At 44.9% G+C, this 20702-nt stretch overlaps 3 protein-coding genes and 1 long non-coding RNA gene across 7 annotated transcripts in view; 1 reads left to right on the top strand and 3 right to left on the bottom strand.

Annotated features, from left to right (window-relative positions):
- DIXDC1 (DIX domain containing 1) overlaps positions 1–6340 on the bottom strand; it is a 108329-nt gene extending 101989 nt beyond the window's left edge. The window contains exons 1-2 of one of the 2 annotated variants that reach the window (XM_049889265.1): positions 6162–6340; positions 4979–5071 (exon numbers count right to left, since the gene is read on the bottom strand). In XM_049889265.1, the coding sequence (XP_049745222.1) occupies positions 4979–5035 (57 nt within the window). In that variant the 5' untranslated portion in view covers positions 5036–5071; positions 6162–6340. Of the gene's footprint in view, positions 1–4978; positions 5072–6161 lie in introns of those variants that run through there. The other variant, XM_049889267.1, reaches the window with a different exon arrangement.
- LOC126078673 (uncharacterized) lies at positions 1008–9572 on the top strand. Its single transcript, XR_007518130.1, has 3 exons — positions 1008–1129; positions 1225–1346; positions 9533–9572. It is a non-coding gene; the product is annotated as an uncharacterized LOC126078673 (long non-coding RNA).
- Positions 6690–18977, bottom strand: C7H11orf52 (chromosome 7 C11orf52 homolog). Of its 3 annotated transcripts, none has more exons than XM_049889306.1 (5): positions 18859–18977; positions 15852–15900; positions 9898–9935; positions 8031–8107; positions 6690–7809 (listed from the first exon to the last, which is right to left on the bottom strand). In XM_049889306.1, the coding sequence occupies exons 1-5, from the start codon at positions 18884–18886 to the stop codon at positions 7561–7563; spliced, it is 441 nt and encodes a 146-aa protein (XP_049745263.1). In that variant the 5' UTR covers positions 18887–18977; the 3' UTR covers positions 6690–7560. The 3 variants fall into 3 exon arrangements, with proteins under 3 accessions (XP_049745263.1, XP_049745265.1, XP_049745264.1); XM_049889308.1 differs by lacking the exon at positions 18859–18977 and adding an exon at positions 15028–15358 and having other exon boundaries at positions 6738–7809; positions 15852–15898; XM_049889307.1 differs by lacking the exons at positions 15852–15900; positions 18859–18977 and adding an exon at positions 15028–15726 and having other exon boundaries at positions 6738–7809.
- Positions 18737–20640, bottom strand: HSPB2 (heat shock protein family B (small) member 2). The gene is made up of 2 exons (XM_049889297.1): positions 19903–20640; positions 18737–19391 (listed from the first exon to the last, which is right to left on the bottom strand). Exons 1-2 carry the CDS (start codon positions 19994–19996, stop codon positions 18937–18939), a joined length of 549 nt encoding a protein of 182 aa, XP_049745254.1. The 5' UTR covers positions 19997–20640; the 3' UTR covers positions 18737–18936.
- Between the last annotated feature and the right edge of the window lie 62 nt (positions 20641–20702).

The following is a 20702-nucleotide window of genomic DNA, read 5'->3' on the forward strand; positions in this document are numbered from 1 at the left end:
TAGCCAGTGAAAACCTTATGAATAGCAGCAGAACAGTGTCTGATATAGTGCAGAAAGGTGAGCCCCCTAGGTTGGAAGGCACTCAAAAGATGAGTGGGGAAGAGCTGCCTCCTCAAAGTAGAGTCGGCCTTAATGACGTGGATGGAGTAAAGCTTTCGGGACCTTCATTTGCTGATGTGGCGCGACTCAAAATGAGAAGAAACAGTTGCAAACGTCCATTACATCACGCTTGGTAAAGTACAGGGTCATTGGAAAAGAGGAAAACCCCCAACGAGGTGGATTGACACAGTGGCTGAACAAAGGGCTCAAGCATGACAAGGATTGTAAGGATGGTGCAGGACCGGGCAGTGTTTCATTCTGTCATGCATGGGGTTGCTATGTGTCGGAATCAACTCAACGGCACCTAACAACAAGTGAAATATAAATATTTTTGGTATCCTTCTGTATTTTCCTCTCCTTCATCCATGCATTCTTTCATTAAACATTCATTACATATATATTGAGCACCTATTATACCCCATTATATTTCAGGTTCTATTCTTTTAATAAAAACTTCAAGAACTTACAGTTATACATAAATACACACACACCCACACATAAAGACAACAAACAAGATTGAAAGAAAGAATAGTAAAAGAAAGACTAGTAATGCTAAGAATCCACTATTAGTACATAGGGACAGAGTGGATGGGGTGTGACAGACTAAATGCGTAGGAGAAAAGAGAGACAGCACAGTGAGGGACTAGAATAGGATGTCAGCAATCACCAGATGCCAGTGCTTAATATAAACTGTACCAAAGCAGATATGCCAATATGTTCTACATGAATTTTTTAAACTCGTATTTCAAAAGTTACCTGCTAGCTTAGCCTGTGGATGATTGGATTAAGTGTAGCGACATCTGGTGGATATTTTGGAAACGACCCTTGAGATTCTCTACTATGAAAACACCGTAAATGCCTCCACGTCTCTCTGGGCTGCCAATAATAACGTGCTGTCGTTAGTTGTCTTTGAGTCGATGCAGACTCACAGCGACCCCACGTGTGCAGAGTAGAACTACTCCACAGGATTTTCAAGGCTGTGACCTTTTTGGAAGCAGATCACCAGGCCTGTCGTCCCAGATGCCTCTAGGTGGGTTTTAACCACCAATCTTTCATTAGTAGTAAGGGGCTTAATCGTTTGTGCTAGGGCTCTAATTATAATAACATGAAGTCATCTTTCCGTAGGGCCCAGGTGCTCACTTCAACAAATAACCAAATTTCTAAGGATCTACTTTCCCAACTGACAGCCAGCTGCCTTCTGGAGGATGTATACAAAACTTGACACCACACAACTCTTCTTCTTAAAGGTAACTCATTATTTTAAATTGTTCATTAGGGAACATGAACCAGAGATTCTATTTCTGGGAAAACACCCTAATGAAAAAAATCTTACGTGAGGAAATAAATTAGTTGTTTACAGTGTGGGGGAGGAGGACAATCAAAAAGTCTGACACAGAAAAATGACCAAGAAAATTTCACACATTATAATGTTTACAAAACATTTACCAATTTTGTAATATCAAATGTTGAGTGAAAAAAGCAAAGTTAAAAAAAAGTGTGCTCGCAATATGATCTCAAGTATGCAAAAATTATGCATAGAAAAAAGATTAGAAGAAAATATTAACAGTGGTTGCTTCTGGATATGAAGATTATAGTTTTTTTTTTGCTAAATTTTATTTATTTGGTTATTGTTGTTGAGAATATACACAGCAAAACATACACCAATTCAAGTTTCTACATGTACGATTTAGTGACACTGATTATATTCTTCGAGTTGTGCAACCAACCTCACTCTCCTTTTCTCAGTTGTTCCTCCCTCGTTAACATAAGCTCACTACCCTCTAAAGTTCCTATCTAATCTTTCGAGTTGCTGTCGTCAGTTTGATCCCAAATAACCAAAAACCCATTGCCGTAGAGTCAATCCTGACTCATAGCGACCTAGAAAAAAAAAAAGATAGTTCTTAAAAAGCCATACTGCTCAAGGCAGATCTTTTTTACTAGTTAAGCTAAACTGTTTTTCAGTAATAAGATGACTTCAGGGGATATTTTTGGATTAAAGTTTAAAGATTATCTCAGGGCAATAGTTTCAGGGGTTCATCCAACCTCCATGGCTCCAGAAAATCTGGACTCCATGAGAATTTGAAACTCTGTTCTGCATTTCCCACCTTTTGGTCAGGATTCTTCTATAGGATCTTTGATCAAAATGTTCAGTAATGGTAGCCAGGCACCATTCAGTCCTTCTGGCCTCAGGGGAAATGAGGTAGCTAGCTGTTCATTGGGGTAATTAGGCACTCATTCCATAATCTCCTCCTACTCCTGACTCTCCTTCTTCCTCTGTTGCTCCAGGTGAATAGAGACTTGCAAGCTTTTAAGACCCCATTAGTATACAGCAAACTAGGAAGTAAAAAAGAAGCACTAAACAAGTTATTAGGCCAATTAACTGGGAAGTCCTATAAAACCATGACCCTAAAGCTACAAACCAAAGAACCAAATCCCATGAGCTATTTAGTTGTATATAAACAGGCTCAGCAGCTACTCTTTTTTTTTTCATTGTTATAAATATATCACACAACTTTTACCAGTTTGAGTTTTAACAGGTGTACAACTTATTTGCAGCAATTACAGTAATAGGCTGTGCAACCCTACCCTTAACCAAGGTGATTTTTACATCACCATTAACCCCTCTTTTCCCCCTCCCTCCCACCCTTGGTAACTTCTAATAAACTTTGGTCTCTGTACATTTCCCCTTTCTTGTCTTTTTATATAAATGAGGTCATACAATATTTGTCCTTTTGTGATTGGCTTATTTCACTTAGCATAATGTCTTCAAGTTCCATTCACACTGTGGCCTGTATCAAGACTTCATTTCTTCTACTGGCTGAGTAGTATTCCATTGTATGTATGTACCACATTTTGTTTATACATTTGTTGATGAGCATTTAGGTTGTTTCCATATTTAGGCTATTGTGAATAGTGCTGCAATGAGCATTAACAAACAAGTCTCTTTTTGAGCCTTTGCTTACAAGTCTTTTGGGTATATACCGAGGAGTGTAATTTTTAGATCTTTGAAAACCGTGTAAAAATTGTGTGGTGGGGGCATTTGACCTCCTTGGGTCCCTGGTAGCACAGTGGTTAAGCGTTTGGCTGCTAATCAAAAGGTCAGCAGTTCAAATCCACCAGCCACTCCTTGGAAACCCTATGGAGCAGTTCTACTATGTCCTATAGGGTCGCTATGAGTCAAGATCGACTCGACAGTGATGGGTTTGGTTTTTCGGTTTAACTTCACAAGGGGGAAGGAGAGTCCAGATCAACAGCCCAAGGCTGATTCCTAGGAGGTGGAGGTCAGACATGCCTCCACCTTCCAACCTTTTTACCAGTTCTGACACCATCTGTCTCTCCCACAGCACTCTCTACTTCTCTACTGGGTTCAATAATTCATTGCAATGGCCACACAGAACTCACAGATCATAGTCACGATTATAAGGTTTATTCGGGAAGTAAAAGGTTACAATTCAGGATCAGGAAATACTCAGGATACAGTTCTTCTCTCAGGATAGCCTCTTTTCAGCTGTGCTTGCAGGCAAATCTCTCTGACGCTTGGCCCTGGCCCAAGCCTCTGCCCCGCTCAGGCAAGTGTTACAAAGCTCTTCAGCTCCACAAGTAAGTGCCTGTGGGCACTCCCACTCTGCCAGGAAGCTTCCTGCGCTCAGCTCTCTTGCTCCGTGGGCTGGGAAACCCAACAGCCATCTACTGCCAGTCTCCTGGTTCTGCTGCCACCATTTGCTGCTGCTTCTCACCATCTCAAGTGTTACAGTTCTCTCTCTGTCCTGGTTCTCCTGCCTCTGCTACCTCTCTCTGTCTTCCATGTTACAGCTCCTCTCTCTGTCTCTTTCTGTCTCCGTTTAAGCTTAGCAGGATGATAAAACTGACGAATCCTCTCATTAAGGTTCCACACACTTTATTTGCATGGTCCTACCTCTACAAGGGCACCTTATTTACATTTTTAGCAAGCTATCCAATCCACTTGGTGGGCCACAAGCACCTCATTGCATAGTCCCATCTAATCATTTGATGGAGTTACAAAGACTATGTCTAAACAGGCCATACTAAGTCATTCACTGCAAACCATCATGCTGTTTTCCACAACAGCTGTACTATTTTGCTTTCCTACCAGCAATGGCTAAGGGTTCCCATTTTCCCACGTCCTCACCAACATTTTTTTTTTTTTAATCTTAGCAATTCTATTGGAGTGAAATGGTATTTCATTGTGGTTTTGATTTGTATCTCTCTGATGGTTAATGATGCTGAGCATCTTTTCTTGTGTGTGCTGGCCATTTGAATGCTCTCTTTGGTGAAATGCCCATTCAAGTCCTTTGCCTATTTTATGATTGCATTGTTTGTCTTTTTGTGGTTAAGTTTGTTTTGTTTTTTAGTCATCATTTGCAATATTGCCCAAATGATCTATAATTAAAGTGCATTATTGCTATAACAGAAACCCTGGTGGTACAGTGGTTAAGAGCTATGGTTGCTAACCAAAAAGTTGGCAGTTCGATTCCACCAGGCACTCCTTGGAAACCCTATGGGCCAGTAATACTCTGTCCTATAGGGTCGCTATGAGTCGGAATCCACTTGGCAGCAACAGGTTTGGTTTTGGTTTTTTATTGCTATAACATTTTTTATCTAAATCTTTTAAATAATGTATATATTCTGACTGATGGCTAGAATTCTTCAACTTCTATCTGATTTGATCAATTCCAGAAAAAGATGGTCCAAGTGAGCTAGAATTTCCATAAGAAATAGAAAGCAAGAAAAGAAGGCAAATATTTTACAACTTTGTTTCAGGATCTGAGTCCTGGTGGAGAAATCCCCCAATTGTAGAACTGTACTGAAATGCCCATAATGTCATCAAATTTCTTTCAACAGTACATCAGAAACTTACAGAGGGCTCTGCTGGCAGCAGGGAGTTATACAGTCTCATAACCACTTGGGTCCCCATCTTCCAAGTCCTTAGAACAGCTGGATCAGGGCTCCCCTAAAATAGGAAGAGAAAGAAATGTGCAAAATATAGCATGGGAAAGAAATCCCAAGAGCTAACCAGCCCGCTGCCCCAAACCTACCAACTTGAGTCATCTCCAAGTATCAGAAACAGGGCCCTGGTTAGCAGAAAATCCAGCACAAGATATTATAATCACAACAGGGCTATCCCAATGGCATTTTAAAATCTACTCACTTAGGCTTTAGTGGTTAAAAAAAAAAAAAAAAGAGGATTGTTTCCCTATCATTAGTTAAGCACAGATGCATTTCTTCCTCCTCCCCACACTTATCAGTCAAGAACCATAGGAAATATTCAGAAGACAATCAGGAAAAAATACTGGGAGCTCTGCTTCTGGCACTCACTTCTCTCCATCCTTAGGACTTCATTTTTAACCTAGAAAGGTAGCATTTAAATTCTAAGACAGAAATTTTTATATAGTATTTTACAGTTTACAAAAATGCCATCATCGTATTTGACCCTCACAGTAGATAACCCCTGGAGATAAATAGGGCTAATTGTATTAGCCCCAGTTATAGAAAACAGGCTTGGCAGTTGCTCTGCCAAGGAGCAGTGGAGGCTGTCTTCCAACCCACCTCTTCTGAATCCTGTGCTCCGTCTGTACCAGAGAACAGGCTGGGAAAACGGTGATGATAATGATAATGGCACTATTAGCGACATTCAACTGTACTGCTCCAAGTGTTTTAGATTCTCAAAATCATTCTATGAGGTTGACAGTGTTATTACCACCTTTTTGTGCTCCGATTCTATTTTCAGTACTCCACCCACCTTAAGGAAATCATTCCTCTCAGGGACCAATCGAGGGACAGCGGTATTTGGGGGGATGGCATGCATAGGTTGAGAAAGGGAAGTGAGTTACCGCTAGTCTCCAAGCTCTAAAAGTCTGAATCAGGAACTGCACACTAAGAACCTATCAGGCTCAGAGCAGGTTCGGACCTAAAACTTCCGTAATTGAAGCCTCCTTCCACCCCTCCCTCGCCCCCTTCTTGCGTCCTCAGTTCTGATCTGAGAAAGGGTGGCTAGAGTCACTCTTTCATCTCCCAGTTACCCGCCACCTTCCAACACCTACCTCTTAGGTCCTGGGTCGGTCTGGCTCTGCAGCTCTACCGCCGGCCCTACTAGGCACTGCCTCCTCCGGCTTCGGCGTCGCGGCTGCTTGCCCGCTGCCATGGCGACAGGGAGGCGGGCCTGGGCCTAGCCCGCCTCCAGCCGGCGGGAGCCCTTCCCCTGCGGGCCAGAGCCCCACCTCCTGGCGGGCTTGACCCCGCCCCCGCCGGCCGAGCCGGCCCTGCCCCCAGACCCCGGTCCGCTGCCGGCCTGGACCCGCCCTCCTGCCGCCTGGACCTCAGCCTGGCTCCGCCTCCAGCCGGCGGGAGCCCTTCCCCTGCGGGCCAGAGCCCCACCTCCTGGCGGGCTTGACCCCGCCCCCGCCGGCCGAGCCGGCCCTGCCCCCAGGCCCCGGTCCACTGCCGGCCTGGACCCGCCCTCCTGCCGCCTGGACCTCAGCCTGGCTCCGCCTCCAGCTGCGGCCAGAGAGGGGGCGTGCCAGCCTCCTTCCTTGCTGGGCTTTCCAAGGCCCTTGGACTGGGCGGGACCCTTGTTGCTCTTACGTAGATCTCCCGCCACAGAAAACGCACTAGGCATAGATTAATTAAGCAATTTATTGATGCTACCAGCTCCGCACCCGCGAGAGCCAACAGTGCAGCCAGGGGGAGTTTCTGGGCTCCACTGCACTGTCAGTACCAGCGACAAGAAGTCCTTATAGCCCATAGTAAGAGAACCTCGTGACTTCAGGACTCCACCCCTGCCCCCATTTGCCTGCTTCGGTCTGGGAGCCTTGACCCCACCACTGAAGAATGAGCCCAAACCAGTCCCGAGGACTGTATGCAAATACTCAGAATGCTTTTCCCAGCCCTTCTTTGGCTTTTGTGGGCGGAAGATACCTTTAAAGGCAACAAGATCAGCTCAGGTGCTTCTGGGGTGACATGTTCTTCCTGCACTTTTCTTGGGAACAGGCACGAAGGTAGCGGTCAAAGCCCTTTCTGCTCACTCAATACCATCCGCCCCTGAATAAAAAATTAAAACAACCAAGCCCATTGCCGTTGAGTAGATTCCAACTCATAGTGACCCCATAGGACGGAACAGAACTGCCGCATAGGGTTTCCAAGGAGCGCCTGGTGGATTCAAACTGCCGATCTTTCAGATAGCACCCGAACTTTTAACCACTACGCCACCAGGGCTTCCCATCCACCCCTAGCTAATCCAAATACAACTCGAAGCTAAGGGCAGCAAATGTGATAGGCCTAGGGGGAAAGTGCAAGATTGGAGACCCTCACAATCCCAGGGGTTCTGGAGTTTTTAAAAATATGTGGTCAATGCCCCAGGCTGCCACCCAACTTCCCAAGGCAGCAGATTCTTCCCAAAGGGGTAGTGGCAAAATGACGGAAACTGGCTCCTACCCCCCAGGCTCACACCAGAGTCCCGTTCTTGTTGTCATAGCGAGGTGTGGCCTGAGGGAAGCGAAGGGTTGCATACTCTGTAGCATTTTCTAACTGCAGGTGCTTCACCTCCCCGGCAGAGCGTGACTGACTCCAGCTGCACACCCGGATGTCTGCGTAATGTACGCTGCTGTCCTCTGATGTGAAGCCTTGATGCCTCTGTCTCGGCTCAGGCTGCTCTAACACCCGCTCATATGTGTGTCCTGGTGTCTGAGGGCCCTGTGAGGAATGGAACGCATTAAAGAAGAATCTTGGTTTTACCCCTCACTTCCAACGCAGGGCCAATTAGATTGATGTCCCTCCACTTTGCCCCTTTGCGGGGTGGAGGGAGGTGGGCAGAACCAGCAAGTTCTACAGATGTCTGTCCTAAGGTAGAAAAGCGCAGAACTGGGATCCCATGTCTGAGCAGCCCAGGGGAAAGGACAAGGGCCTGTCATTACCTTGGTGCCATTCTGTTGCTGCTGCGGTAGCTTCTGCTGCTGCCGCCGTCGCTTAGATGATAGTCTTGGTTGGCTCCCTGAGGGAAAGAAAACCGAAACCAAACCAGTTACCATGGATCTTGTGTGTCAGAGTAGAACTGTGCTCCATAGCATTTTCGATGGCTGATTTTTCAAAAGTAGATCACCAAGCTTTTCTTTCGAGGCACCTCTGAAGCACCATGTGCACTACTCAGGGACTCCTCTGAGAGGAAGAACCCAACTAAAAACTATTCTCTCTTCCTTGTCTCTGCTGAGACAGCTACCTTCAAATATCTCTATTAAACTATTATAGTAGTTTTCCGACTCATTTCTGTGCTGCCATTCTCTCCTCTTTGCATTTCTGTCATTCCCACAGCCAAGCTCCTTAGTAGGGTATACAATCTAGCCTTTTCACAATCTGACTTAATGTCTTCCATCCTCATTTCTCACAGCCCCTAACATAGTTTAACAAATGAAAATATGTTAAGAGACCACTGTATGCCAGGCTCTGTGCAATGCTCTGTGGTAGAAAGATGAGCAGGGTGTTTCCTCTGCCTCAGGGAGCTTACAAAAAAGCTTACAGCTTGCTAAAAACCAAAAAACCCAAACCCATTGCCTTTGAGTCAATTCCAACTCATAGCTACACTATAGGACAGAGCCGAACTGCCCAATAGGGCTTCCAAGGCTGTAACCTTTAACAGAACCAGACTGCGAAATCTGTCTCTCACGGAGTGGCTGGTGGGTGCAAACCGCCAACCTTTTGGTTAGCAGCTGAATGCTTAACCACTGTGCCACCGGGGCTCCCTTACAGCCTGCAAGGGGAACCAGTAAGTAAACAGACTAGTTCTATGATGCCATGTGGTACACGCTCAGCGACATCAAACTGTCTACCACTTTCACTCAGGTTGGTCTCCTCACATCTCCTCTCTTCTCTATCCTTTCTTCCCTCCTCTTTCTCTCCTAATTCCCCTGCCTAAAACACCCTTCCCTCCCTCTTCTGCTGCCTTGTGAACCTGCTATCATTCTTTTAACATTGGTGTCCTTTCCCATTCTCCTACAGCATTAGTATGCTTCTGTTATAGCACTTGGAAACTCCGGCGGCAGAGTGGTTAAGTGCTACAGCTGCTAACCAAAAGGTCGGGAGTTCAATTCCACCAGGTGCTCCTTGGAAACTCTATAGGGCAGTTCTGCTCTGTCCTATTGGGTCACTATGAGTCAGAATAGACTTGATGGTAATGGGTTTGGTTTTGGTTTATTATAGCACTGGCTGGCTACCACTAGTAGACGGTATTACAAAGAAAGGCTGGGCGATCTACTTCTGAAAATCAGCCAATGAAAGCCTTATGGATCACAATGGTCAAATCGCACTGTACATGGGGTCTCCATGAGTTGCGGGCCAACTGGATGGTAGCTGACCAAAACAACAATAGATACTATTACCATTACTTGTTCATGTATACCTATCCCTCAAACTTGATTTTCAGATTTCCCAGGGCCAAGTCAGAGTCTCCTTCTTCCTGTGCCTCTCTGCCTGCACATACAATGTAAGTGCTCAGTAAATATTTGTTGGATGAATGAAGGAATGAATGACCAACACTGTCACTCTGCAATATGGAAGCATAATCCAGAGGTTCAGAGCTGGTCTACAGTAAAAATTCTCTTTGGTGTACTCTCTCTCTTTACTGCTTGCAAAGACACTCTTCTTTTCTACCCTTACACCCTTTCCAAAGACGATTCTGTTGACTTCTCTAGTTTGCCCCCCTCCCAGCCCCCGATTTCTTCAGACCTTCCACACACACACACACACACACACACACACACACACACACACACACACACACAGAGTTACCTGTTTTCTTTTTCCTCTGGAGAGTTGATGGGCAGCTCCTGTGACATGAAAAACAGATCACCCACACCTTTATTATTTGCTCTGTGGTCTCTTTAAAATTCTGGGATAAGTCTCTCCAACCTCCCTCTAACAATGACTCATCCTGAGCCAGATTCAGCCCCAAAGTCGCACCTCTCCCAAATGGATGGTTCTGGAAGGTGGAGTGGCACAACTGACATAACCAAACCCAAAATACCACTTCAGGCAACTAGGCACTACGTGCCAGGGATGTAGCTGAGCTGAGGACTATTCTGGGATTGTCTAGCAGGCCAGTCTCAGCAGAGGGTGAGGGAAACCTGCCAAATAATTGGATATTGTCCGATTCAGAGACTCTCTTGCTTCTTCAGTGCTTTTTTCTGGGGGTCTCTGCCAACTCGGACTTCCATGCTGAGCGTCATTAGAAGCTTCTACAACAAGGGCTAACTAGTAAAAAAGTTAGGGTCCCCTAAAAGCCCTTTTTTAACAGATGACCTCCCTCTCTGCTTCCCTGTCCTTGTTTTTAATTAACAGAGAAAGTGAGAGATGTTTAACCTTATTGTCCTTTCAAGAACTCTGTCCACAGCAAAGAACTGAATTTGGTGAGTGACTCAGCTGCCCTGCCCATGCTGCAAGACAGACCTCTTAGACTCATTTCTGGGCCGGTCGGCAGTTCGAATCCACCAGGCACTCCTTGGAAACTCTATGGGCCAGTTCTACTCTGTCCTATAGGTTCGCTATGAGTCAGAATCGCCTCGACGGCACTGGGTTTAGGGTCCCCAGTGGAGCCTGCGTGTCTACGTGATTGTCAAGTGTTTGATACCCCAGGAAACAACATTGCTCTGAGGAAATCTGCTGAATAGTTGGGACTTACTCTGGATGCTTTTTCTTGCTAGTACATTTCCAACTCTCAACAGAGCCTACCCTGGTTGTCTAACTTCTAGTCTCCCCGGGGAAGTATGCTTTGCTAATTAAAAACAAAAAAGGAGGGAAACTTATAAATCATGTTGACCTTATTACCATGGAAAAAAATCAGGATTTTTCCACATGCGTTTGACAGAGGTTTGTGTTTTTTTTTTTTTTTTGTAACAAAACATTTGATATTTCAACAATCTTCACATGTATAGTTCAGTGACATTATGTTCATTATGTTGTTCAACCATCACCCTTATCTGTTCCAGATTGTACCATCACCCTTAACAGAAGCTCAGTGTCACCTAAGTATTGAGTCCTCCTCCCTTCCCAGCCCCTGGTAACCATTAGTAAACTTTTGTCTCTATACACTTACGTATTCTAAATATAAGTGGGATCACAAAATATTTGTCCTTTTGAGACTTAATTCACTCAGCATAAGGATTTCTGTTTTTAATTCAGCTTGCTGAATTCAGAGTAGAGCCTCTATCCAGGTAATTCAGAAGAAAGGCTTTGAAACTGCGTCTGTGTCTTTCTACTTCTCTTCTGCCACTTCAGCTCTTGCTTTCTCTTACTGCTGCCCAGTCACAGCCTTATTAGTCTCTAATTCCTTGCCCCTTGTTGCTACTATGGAGCCCTGGTGGCATAGTGGTTAAGTGATACTGCTGCTAACCAAAAGATCAGCAGTTCAAATCCACCAGCTGCTCCTTGGAAACGCTATGGGGCAGTTCTACTCTGTCCTTTAGGGTTGTTATGGGTCAGAATTGACTCAATGGCAATGGGTTTGGTTTGGAGCCCTGGTGGTACAGTGGTTAAGAGCTATGGCTGCTAATCAAAAAGGTCAGCAATCCAAATCCACCAGCTGCTCCTTGGAAACCCTATGGGGCAGCTCTGCTCTGTCTTATGGGGTCACTATGAGTCGGACTTGACGGCAAACGGGTTTTTGTTGTTGTTGTTGCTACTATCTTCCTACTTATTTCTATTTGAGTGGATAAAGAGAATATTAATTCTCACATACCATGAAGAATGTAACCAATGTCACTGAACAATTTGTGTAGAAATTGTTGAATGGGAACCTAAATTGCTGTGTAAACCTTCACTGAAAATACAATAAAACATTATTACAAAAAAATAAAAGGAGAAAGAGAATATTAATTCTGAAATACATGGACTTAGTCTACCAATTTTGGTGAACAGAGCCTGTTTCCAAGTTGGATATTACACAGTTCTTGAACACAACCCAAGCAGAGTATTCGGTTAGATTCAGAGATGATGGAATTTTTAGTTCTGAATTAAGAAATGGGCACTCTCCTACACTGGGAGTAGGAATAAAAATTGTTGCAATCTTTCTAGAATGCAATTAGCAATCAGTGTAAAAAGCCTTAAAAATAAATGTGTGTATGTATGATGGCATTATGGAAACCCTGGTGGCGTGGTGGTTAAGTGCTACGGCTGCTAACCAAAGGGTCGGCAGTTCAAATCCACCAGGTGCTCCTTGGAAACTCTATGGGGCAGTTCTACTCTGTCCTATAGGATCGCTATGAGTCGGAATCGACTCGATGGCACCGGGTTTGGTTTGGTGAATTTATGATGGCATTGTACCCATTTTTGTTTTTGATGAGAAAATTGAAACCCACTGTAAATAAATGACTCCCCAACCACAAGTCTTATTTTTAATACATATCAAAATGTTCAAAATAAATAAATGTATGTACCCTATGATGTAAACCAAAAACCCACTGCTGTCGAGTCGATTCTGACTCATTGTGACCCTAAAGGACAGAGTAGAACTGCCCCATAGAGTTTCCAAGCAGCAGCTGATAGATTCAAACTGCTGACCTTTTGCTTAGCAGTTGTAGTTCTTAACCACTACAACACCAGGGTTTCCCCCTATGATGTAGCAATTCTGTATCCTAAGAAATAATGAGATATGTGAAAATCTGTATGCTCGTTGTAGTACTATTGAAAAACACAAAAATTGAAAATATGTCAAAGGTCCAACATTTGGGAATTGAACAAATAAATAGTATATCCAATCAGTAGAACACTATGCAGCCATTTTAAAAAAGATGTTGGAAGAACCTCTGTCATCATGGATAAATTTATTTCTTATTAAGTTAGAAAAAAAAGATGTAAGATGTGTTTTGGAATAAAAATTGTGCACACATGCATTCAAAAAGGATTACATGGAAATACGTATGCTAAAATGTTCCTGACTATCACCTCTGAGTGCTTATATTTATAGTTTGCTTATTTTCCACTTTTTGGTATTTTCCGAATTTTCCTCAGTAAATGTGTGTTATGACTTTTGTAATCAGAAAAAAAATTAAAATCCAAAATATTTTTGTAAACTCTGAAATTGTCACAGTATCTTTAAGTGTCCGGAAGTGTACTGAGATAATGAGAAATAGATAAGAGCAATTTTTACACAATCTTATTAATATTCTATGAGGAAAAAAAAAGATTTTGGCTAGAGTCTAGTGGTTTCAGTACGGGTTCCAGCGTCAGAACGTTTATGTTTCCTGGCTGTGTGACCTTTAGCAAGTTTTTAACCACTCTAAGCCTCTGATTTCTCGTTAATAAAATGAACAAATAATAGAACCTAAACCTCATGGGATTATTGTAAGGATTACATAAAATAATAAATACAAGCACCTGGAATATAATGAGCCTCAGTAAAAGCTGACTAGTACAACTACCAGGACTATTACAACTCAGGGAAAGAGGTAGCCAATAATGAAGTAGGTGAAGACTCGGAAAAGGGAGCAGGAGCGAAAGGAACTGTTACATCTCCTTCTGTTATGCATAGAGTTGCTATGAGTTGGAACCGAATGGACAGCACCTAACAACAACAAAAACAACAGAGGTCCTATGTCTGGAGGACATCTCATAGTTTAAAGAGTGCTCTAAGAGCTTTATATGTTTTTGTTCAATCCTGGCAACACTGAGGGAAACACATATTATTGTTCCATTTTACATGGGCCAACTAAGGCCCTAGGACTTTGATGCCTTACTCAAAGACAAGGACCAAATTTCCTTTTTATTACTATGTCTTCTGGATCTAACACTGCACCTGGCACACAGTAGGTATTCAGTAAATATTTATTTAATAAATGGATACATGACTGAATAGTAGGAAATGAACATAAATCCCATGTACTGACTGCAAATCTTATGTACTTTCCAGTGTGCCTCACCTGTATCTAAATATAATGATACCTTATTTATAAATAAAACATCCTCGAGATCTGACCCAGGCATGGAATGGTATAGCCAAGAAGGCAGTGGACAGGATAAAACCAGGCCCAAGGGTCTAAAGTGATAACAACTCTGGGAAAGAACAAGACTACCACAAATAATTTATTATGAGATTTTCACATACACCATATTCTTCGTTCTTCAAAACAAGTTTATGATATAAACAAGATGGGTTATATTAGCTATATTTTACAGATGAGGGACGGAGAAGTTAAGGGACTTGCCTAAGGTCACCCAGCAATTAAGTGTGAAAGATACATTCAGATATTCTTTGGATAATCTCCTTCTTCCCACTTCTGCCCTTTTAAATAAACATTTCTCCAAACTGATTTGCTTGCTCTGGAAGGCAATATTATGTAGTGGTTAAAAGTTGGGGCTCTTAAGTAAGACAAGCCTGGGTTGGAATCTTGGTTCACTTACTTACTAGTCATGTGGCCCTGAGCAAGTTACTTAACTTCTCAGAGTCTCAGCTTCCTCAACTGTAAAATGGGGGGAAGGGGAAAACCACTTCCTCACGGAGTTGTGAAAATTAAACGAGATTATTTGTAAAGTGCCTGGCACAGAGTAAATTCTCAAATGCTATAGCTATTATCATCTCTGGGGAAGGAGAAAAGGGAGAAAAAGAAAAGGGGAGAAAGAGGATGACAAAGAGAAACAATGTCTTATTCACCATTCTAGCCCTGCTCTGGCCATTCTAGACAGCTGGCTTGGCTGTGTGTTTTGCGATCTCCTGAAAGGAGGAATCACAGAAAGGGGTGCTGCTCTGGTGCTAGAATCAGGAAGTGCCAGCAGAGGGAGGTGGCAGTGGGAGGTCGGCAGAGAATTATCTCCAGGCTCTCTCTCACTCACGCTTGTAATGAAGGGGAAGGTATTCTTCTCAGCTTAGGACCTCCACATCCAACAACATGAGACTTTTACCCTCCTCCGCTCTCTCCCCGTACTCACCAGCTTCTCCCGCAGCAGAGTCGGTTTCCCATGGTGCGCGGTCTCCGAGGGAGCCCAGCTGTTTTTCTACATTAAGAGGCTTATGCATTTCCTGCTTCCCAGTTTAGTTTTCATTGGCAGCTGGCGGGGAGTTTTTGTCAGTGTCAGATTTCAACCTAGCAGGTTGGACTTTGGAAGCCACCTGCTGGAAGGATTCCCAGGTGACTCTATTCCCAGCCAAGGTCAGATCAGCACACACCAGGCTCCAGGTGAGAGCTATCTCACCTTTGGGATTTGGGACTCCTTTGATGAAGCCATCAACTTTGAGCTTCAAGGTTCAATAAAAAGAAACCTGAGATAGAAAAGGGCTCTGAGTTTCCTTCGGAAATGCTTTCCCACTACATCACATTGTTCTTGAAATGCCTCTTCTACAGTGGAGTAAGAGGGTTCCACCTTATCTTCCTCAGCGCCACTCAGGTTAAATGAGTTTCACTTGGCAGGTAACTACGGGTGCCGGTTCCTTAACATTCTTGTCCAGAATCTGGGTTTGAATACTGGAGTCTCTAGGATCCTTGAATTTAGGGAAATGGATTCCTTGTATATTCCCCCTGGCTATCAGCATTAAGGGATAAATCACTTAACCTTTTAGGTCCTAGGTTTCTAGGACTATAAAACGGAGAACTGAACTCTTTTTCTAATCTCCTTTTTGGTCTAAAAGCGTATGATTCTATGATTGTATTGGCCTCAGCACTACTTAATCACGCCCCCATCCCTGGTATAGAACCAAAGACCCTCCACTTACCCCTCAACCCAATAAGCCAAAGTTAGACTCATTTCACACTCACCAGCAGCTAGGACGCAGTGGAGCAAATTCTTCTGTAGAAGATATGGGCTCTAGGAGAATTTATGAAACGTGTAAGGTTTGTCTTCAGAGCTCTCGCCCCCATCTTTACTCTCTTTCCCAGATGCCTAGGTGTTTATGTGCCCCTTATAGATATTTGGGAGGAGCCCTAGTGGCACAGTGGTTAAGCACTCGGCCGCTAACTGAAAGGTCAAGGTTCACAGCCCCCCTCCCCCCCGCAGGAGAAAGATGTGGCAGTCCTCTTCCGCAAAGATTTACAGCCTCAGAAACCTTATGGGGCAGTTCTACTCTGTCCTGTGGGTTTGCTGAGAATCGAATTGGCCCGCCAACAGGTTTACGGATATTCAGGAACCACCACCCAGCCTGCACTCCAGAGTACCCTGAACTCTTTAACTCCTCCCCATCTTCTTTCTTTACGAAAAACAGGAATAATAAGAGTGACAACCTTATAGGATTGGGGTGACGATTAAATAAAATAATGTATATAAAGCTCTAGTCCACTACCTGGCACTGTTTCATTCCACTGTGCATGGGATTCCCATGAGTCGTGCCGGCTCCATGGCAGCTAACAACAACGTCGTTATAATTCTTATTATTCTAGTGTCTCTGCTAACTCTCAGATGATAAAGCATTTTATGTTACTTTTTTTTAGTTTTGTGCCTAGATCATGGCACTAGACTATTATCTCATGGCCGGCTTCTCCCTGTAATCCACTCAGTATTCTGCCATTAACTGTATTCTTTTTGTCCTATTACACTCCCCACTCCCTCCCCACAAAGCCATTACTGATTTCCTGTTACCTACAGAGTAAAGTTCAAACTTCTTAGCCTGGCACTCAAAACCATAAACAATCTGATCCCTTTCCAGCCATATCCTTTGTAATCTAAAGGAAAGCCCCTAAAATATCGTAGATGACCAAAAACTCTAAAGGTACTAACAGTGTATTGTGTAGCCAGGAAATCTATGTACTTTAAGCAGCATTAATAGAAATCTAGAGTGTTAAACACAGGGATTTTTTTCTTCCACTGAACTCTATACCATTCCATGACTGGAAATAATACTTTCAGGTCTAGATGCTGAATTTCAAATTACATTACGAAAAGGCAATGTGTTCAAGAGTATGGGAATTGCTATATGATACAGTTAAAGAACTAGTTATGTTTAGCTGGGAAAACGTAAGCCTTAGGAGGAGAGGATGGTTATTTTTAAATACCTGAAGGATTTTCAAGTGAAAGAAGAACCGCATTTATTTTCTGGACATAACCAGAATCAACAGGCAGAAGTTACTGAAATGAGGATTTTGGTTCAATAGAAGGAAGAACTTGTAACAGATACATCAAAAAAAAAAAAAAAAAAAAAAAATGGAGTGTGTTACTAGATGAAGTTTTAAGTTCTCTGTCACTCAAAATGTCCCAGCAACAGTTGGCTCATAATGTGAGAAGAATATGGTGACGAATTGGACTAAATCAGAGGTTTTCATATTTTTTCTAGCTAAGCAATCTTTTCTATAAAGCTCGTGTCAAAACCCCAATTACAAAACAGATCAAAGCTGTTCTGGTTGAAGTCTGAGTAGGATGGATCCCTTTTTAAAAATTCTTTTTTCAACTAGACAGTAAGATTCCTGATAGTAGAGAATAACATACATATTTTTTATATTTACAGTGTATAACCTTTAGGATGTATTATCTGGGGCTTGATAAATATTTGTTGAATGAATGAAAAAGCAAAAATATAGTTATTTTTCTGAGGCATGCTTACGTTTTTAATAGAAGGCAACCTTTAACCAAAAATTGAATTCCTCAAGTGAGGGTCCTTACCCCAGTGGTCCATGAATCGCTAAGAGGGATGAGAAAGCCAAATTTGGGGGCATGTACATTTTCTGGGAAGAGGGTTTATGGCTTTTATCAGATTTTCAAAGGGGTCTCTAACCCAAAAAGGTTAAGAACCACCACTTGAAAGGAAGAATTTGAGGTATTTTTTTACCATAGATGTGTTTTGGGGCAGGGAGGTCTTCTGCACACCCCCTAAATCTTACGCATGCATGCTCTCTTGACTGCAAAGCATGACTGAGGGGTCATGACCTTAGGCTTTCCTAAATACACCATGCCCCTAGTCTTAGGACTATACTTAGTACTAGACGTCCAAGGCAAGCTTCCCTGGCAGTCACCACCACTGTATTTTTTTTTTTTTCTGTCTTATTACACTAATAGTCCTGTTGCCATTGAGTTGATTCTGACTCATAGCGACCCTATAGCCCTAGATCCCCTGCATTGGGTCTTGGGTTGACTGGCTGAGGTGATGTGATAGTTCCTGTCTTTCTTTGGATGTTCCAAGATTAGAGACAAATGCTTTCCTTCTTGGGCCTCCTCTGTGCGGAGCATGAGAAATCTTTGTGGTGTGGTGATAATGGTAGGGATTCCTGTGTCTGTGTCCCTGTCTATGCATATTTAGTCTCTCGGAATCAGAGACCATTTCCTGTGAACAGACCTCAGCATGAGAAAATGAAGTATTTTGTTTTAGGCAACTCTCTCCAGCCAGTTTTCCCAACCCCTACCCAAAAAGGGCCAGACAGTCTGGAGACTCTTGTTTTTGTGTCTCTAATCACCAGCTCAGACAGTGTCCTCTGGACTGTTTGGATGGCATATCCCTTTCCCCTCCCAGGATCACTCTCTCTTTTGTTGCATTGTGAGAAAATTATGGCTAGGAATTTGATCTGGAGCCAATGCCAGCTTCCGGGCGTGATCTCAGCATCCAAGTGTGACGATGGCACATCTAACTGAGGTGCTTTATGTCTAGCCAGCTATGACCTCCTCCCTCCCTGCTCATCCCTTCCTCTAGGCCACAGAATAGGGAGCAGCACAAACAAAGCCCTGAGATTTGGGTTTATTCAACTCTACCCAGAACTAAGCCAAAGGCTATGACACGTCCCAAGGGACCAAACAATATATTGTGGACCATGCATTTTTCCCTTCCCCCAAGGATGCTGCTACCTCTGGGATGGTGGGCAGCTGCTAGCATCACGCCTTGGGAAGTAAAAAGGGATTTGCTGGGTGCTGGGTCTGTGGCAGTCAGGGCTCAACTCCGGCCACCTCCTCCTCTTCATCTGGATCAGGAGGTGCCGGGAGCAAGGAGATGTAGACCTCATTGACCTCTGTGTCCAAATGTCGCCCACCCCGAGGGGCCTCCAAGTTAAGGATGCCATCATGGGAGAGAGCAGCACGGACCCGCCAGGGGTCGACATCAGCAGGCAGGACATAGGTGCGGCAGAACTCCCGGGACACGAAGCCATGGCGGTCCAGGCGCTGGGGGTGCCGGGCAGACACCTCCAGCAAGTTGTCCACAGTCCTCACGGTCACCTCATCTGGGGTAAAATGGCTTACGTCCAGAAATGCCTGGAACTTGCCCTCACTGAGCCTAAGCTCTGAGGCCCCTGCCCTGCTGCCCTCCCCAGCTTGGGCAGCCCGCGGCCGGACATAGTAGCCATGGTAGAGGGTAGGGGTCAGGATCTCTTCTGGCAGGAGGCCTGAGGGGCAGAGAGAGAGAAAGAGAAGGAAAGAAGCAGGATGAGGAAGGTGAGGTGGGAACAGGGATGTTTTGAGAATTGATCAAGAGATGAGGACGGATTGGGACCACAGGAGGGATTCAGGAGAAGCAGGGAGGGGAAGAGAAAGGGACAAGGTGACTGGGAAGAGAAGGAGGCAGCTGGGGAGACAGAACTGAGAAAGGAAATGAGATGGGGTGAGGGAGGGTAAACCAAACTGGGGCAGGGTGGATAGATGGGGAACAAGCAGGCACACCAAGTGGGGCAAGGGGCAGGGATCTGAGTATCGTGGCACCTAGTCTGTCCTGAGGGCAGTAAGAAAGAGAAAGAGCCCTCTTACTTGGAGGTGGGGGAAAGCAGCCTGGGGTGGGAGATGGCTCGCCCCAGGAGTTCAGTTAAGCCTGAAGTGGGGTGGAGGCCAGTAATGTTGGGAGGTCAGCCCAGAATTTCAGGAGGTGGGGGTGGGAGGCTGGGGGTGGCGTGTGTGCCATACCTTCTCCGAAGCGCTGTTCACCCAGGCGACTCGGGTTGGCAAATTCGTACTCGGTGGTGGCGGGGTGGGCATGCGGCACCGAGCGGCCAGACATGGCTGTAGACGCGTAGGCGGCCCTGTTCCGAGCTGCAGCCCCAACAGGCGCAGCGCGACCCCTCCTGCTGCCCGAAGAGCAGCTCGGTCGGAGGTGGGGGCGGGGTCTACACCACCCAAAATAGTGCCGAGCCTCTGGAGGGAGGGCGGGAGCGGGGGCCTGAGTGCGGGCGAAGAGTGTGAAGCCAGCGCCGTCCGGACCCCCGACCCCTCCCCCCCTTCAGCTGTCGCAGGGTGCTTGAGATGACAGCTGGGGGTCCTGGCTCGGGAGAGGGCTAGGGGAAGGGAGGCTGGCGCCGGAGCTAAGGAGAGGCACGGCTGAGACCCTCACGAACAGTTTGCACATTTTCCACACCACCCTTTCTCCTCCTCAGTCGCAGGCACAGTGTGTCGTACTTCATAAAGCACTCCTGGATGTAAAGTTCTGTTGAGCCTGGCAGAGTGAAAGATGAAAGAAACTTTTCTACCCTCTCTGTGGGCTTAATGGGGGTGGTGTGGGGTGGGGAGAGGGTTTTCCTGCCCAGATTAGTCAGGGTCCTCTCCCGAACCCAGGTCAACCCAGGGAAACCCACGCAGACGCCTGGCACTGACATGATCACTGCTTCAGGGACCCACAAGAGTTAATGTTCCTGGGGCACAGCCTCCGAAGATTCCAGTCCCTGCACAGGCCCAAGATAGTTGCTGGCCCGATTCCCCTGGCATGCAAG

This window comes from Elephas maximus, chromosome 7, assembly GCF_024166365.1.
Source record: "Elephas maximus indicus isolate mEleMax1 chromosome 7, mEleMax1 primary haplotype, whole genome shotgun sequence".
NCBI lineage: Eukaryota > Metazoa > Chordata > Mammalia > Proboscidea > Elephantidae > Elephas > Elephas maximus.

What these genes read in the sequence shown, in the direction of transcription:
- HSPB2 (XM_049889297.1), bottom strand. Translation starts at nt 19,996, where the DNA reads ATGTCTGGCCGCTCGGTGCCGCATGCCCACCCCGCCACCACCGAGTAC. An exon ending in TGAACAGCGCTTCGGAGAAG is followed by an intron (nt 19,392 to 19,902) that starts GTATGGCACACA and finishes TCTGCCCCTCAG; the next exon opens with GCCTCCTGCCAGAAGAGATC.
- C7H11orf52 (XM_049889306.1), bottom strand. Translation starts at nt 18,886, where the DNA reads ATGCTAGCAGCTGCCCACCATCCCAGAG. An exon ending in AGCTGCCCACCATCCCAGAG is followed by an intron (nt 15,901 to 18,858) that starts GTAGCAGCATCC and finishes AAATTCTCCTAG; the next exon opens with AGCCCATATCTTCTACAGAA. An exon ending in AGCAACAGAATGGCACCAAG is followed by an intron (nt 7,810 to 8,030) that starts GTAATGACAGGC and finishes CATTCCTCACAG; the next exon opens with GGCCCTCAGACACCAGGACA.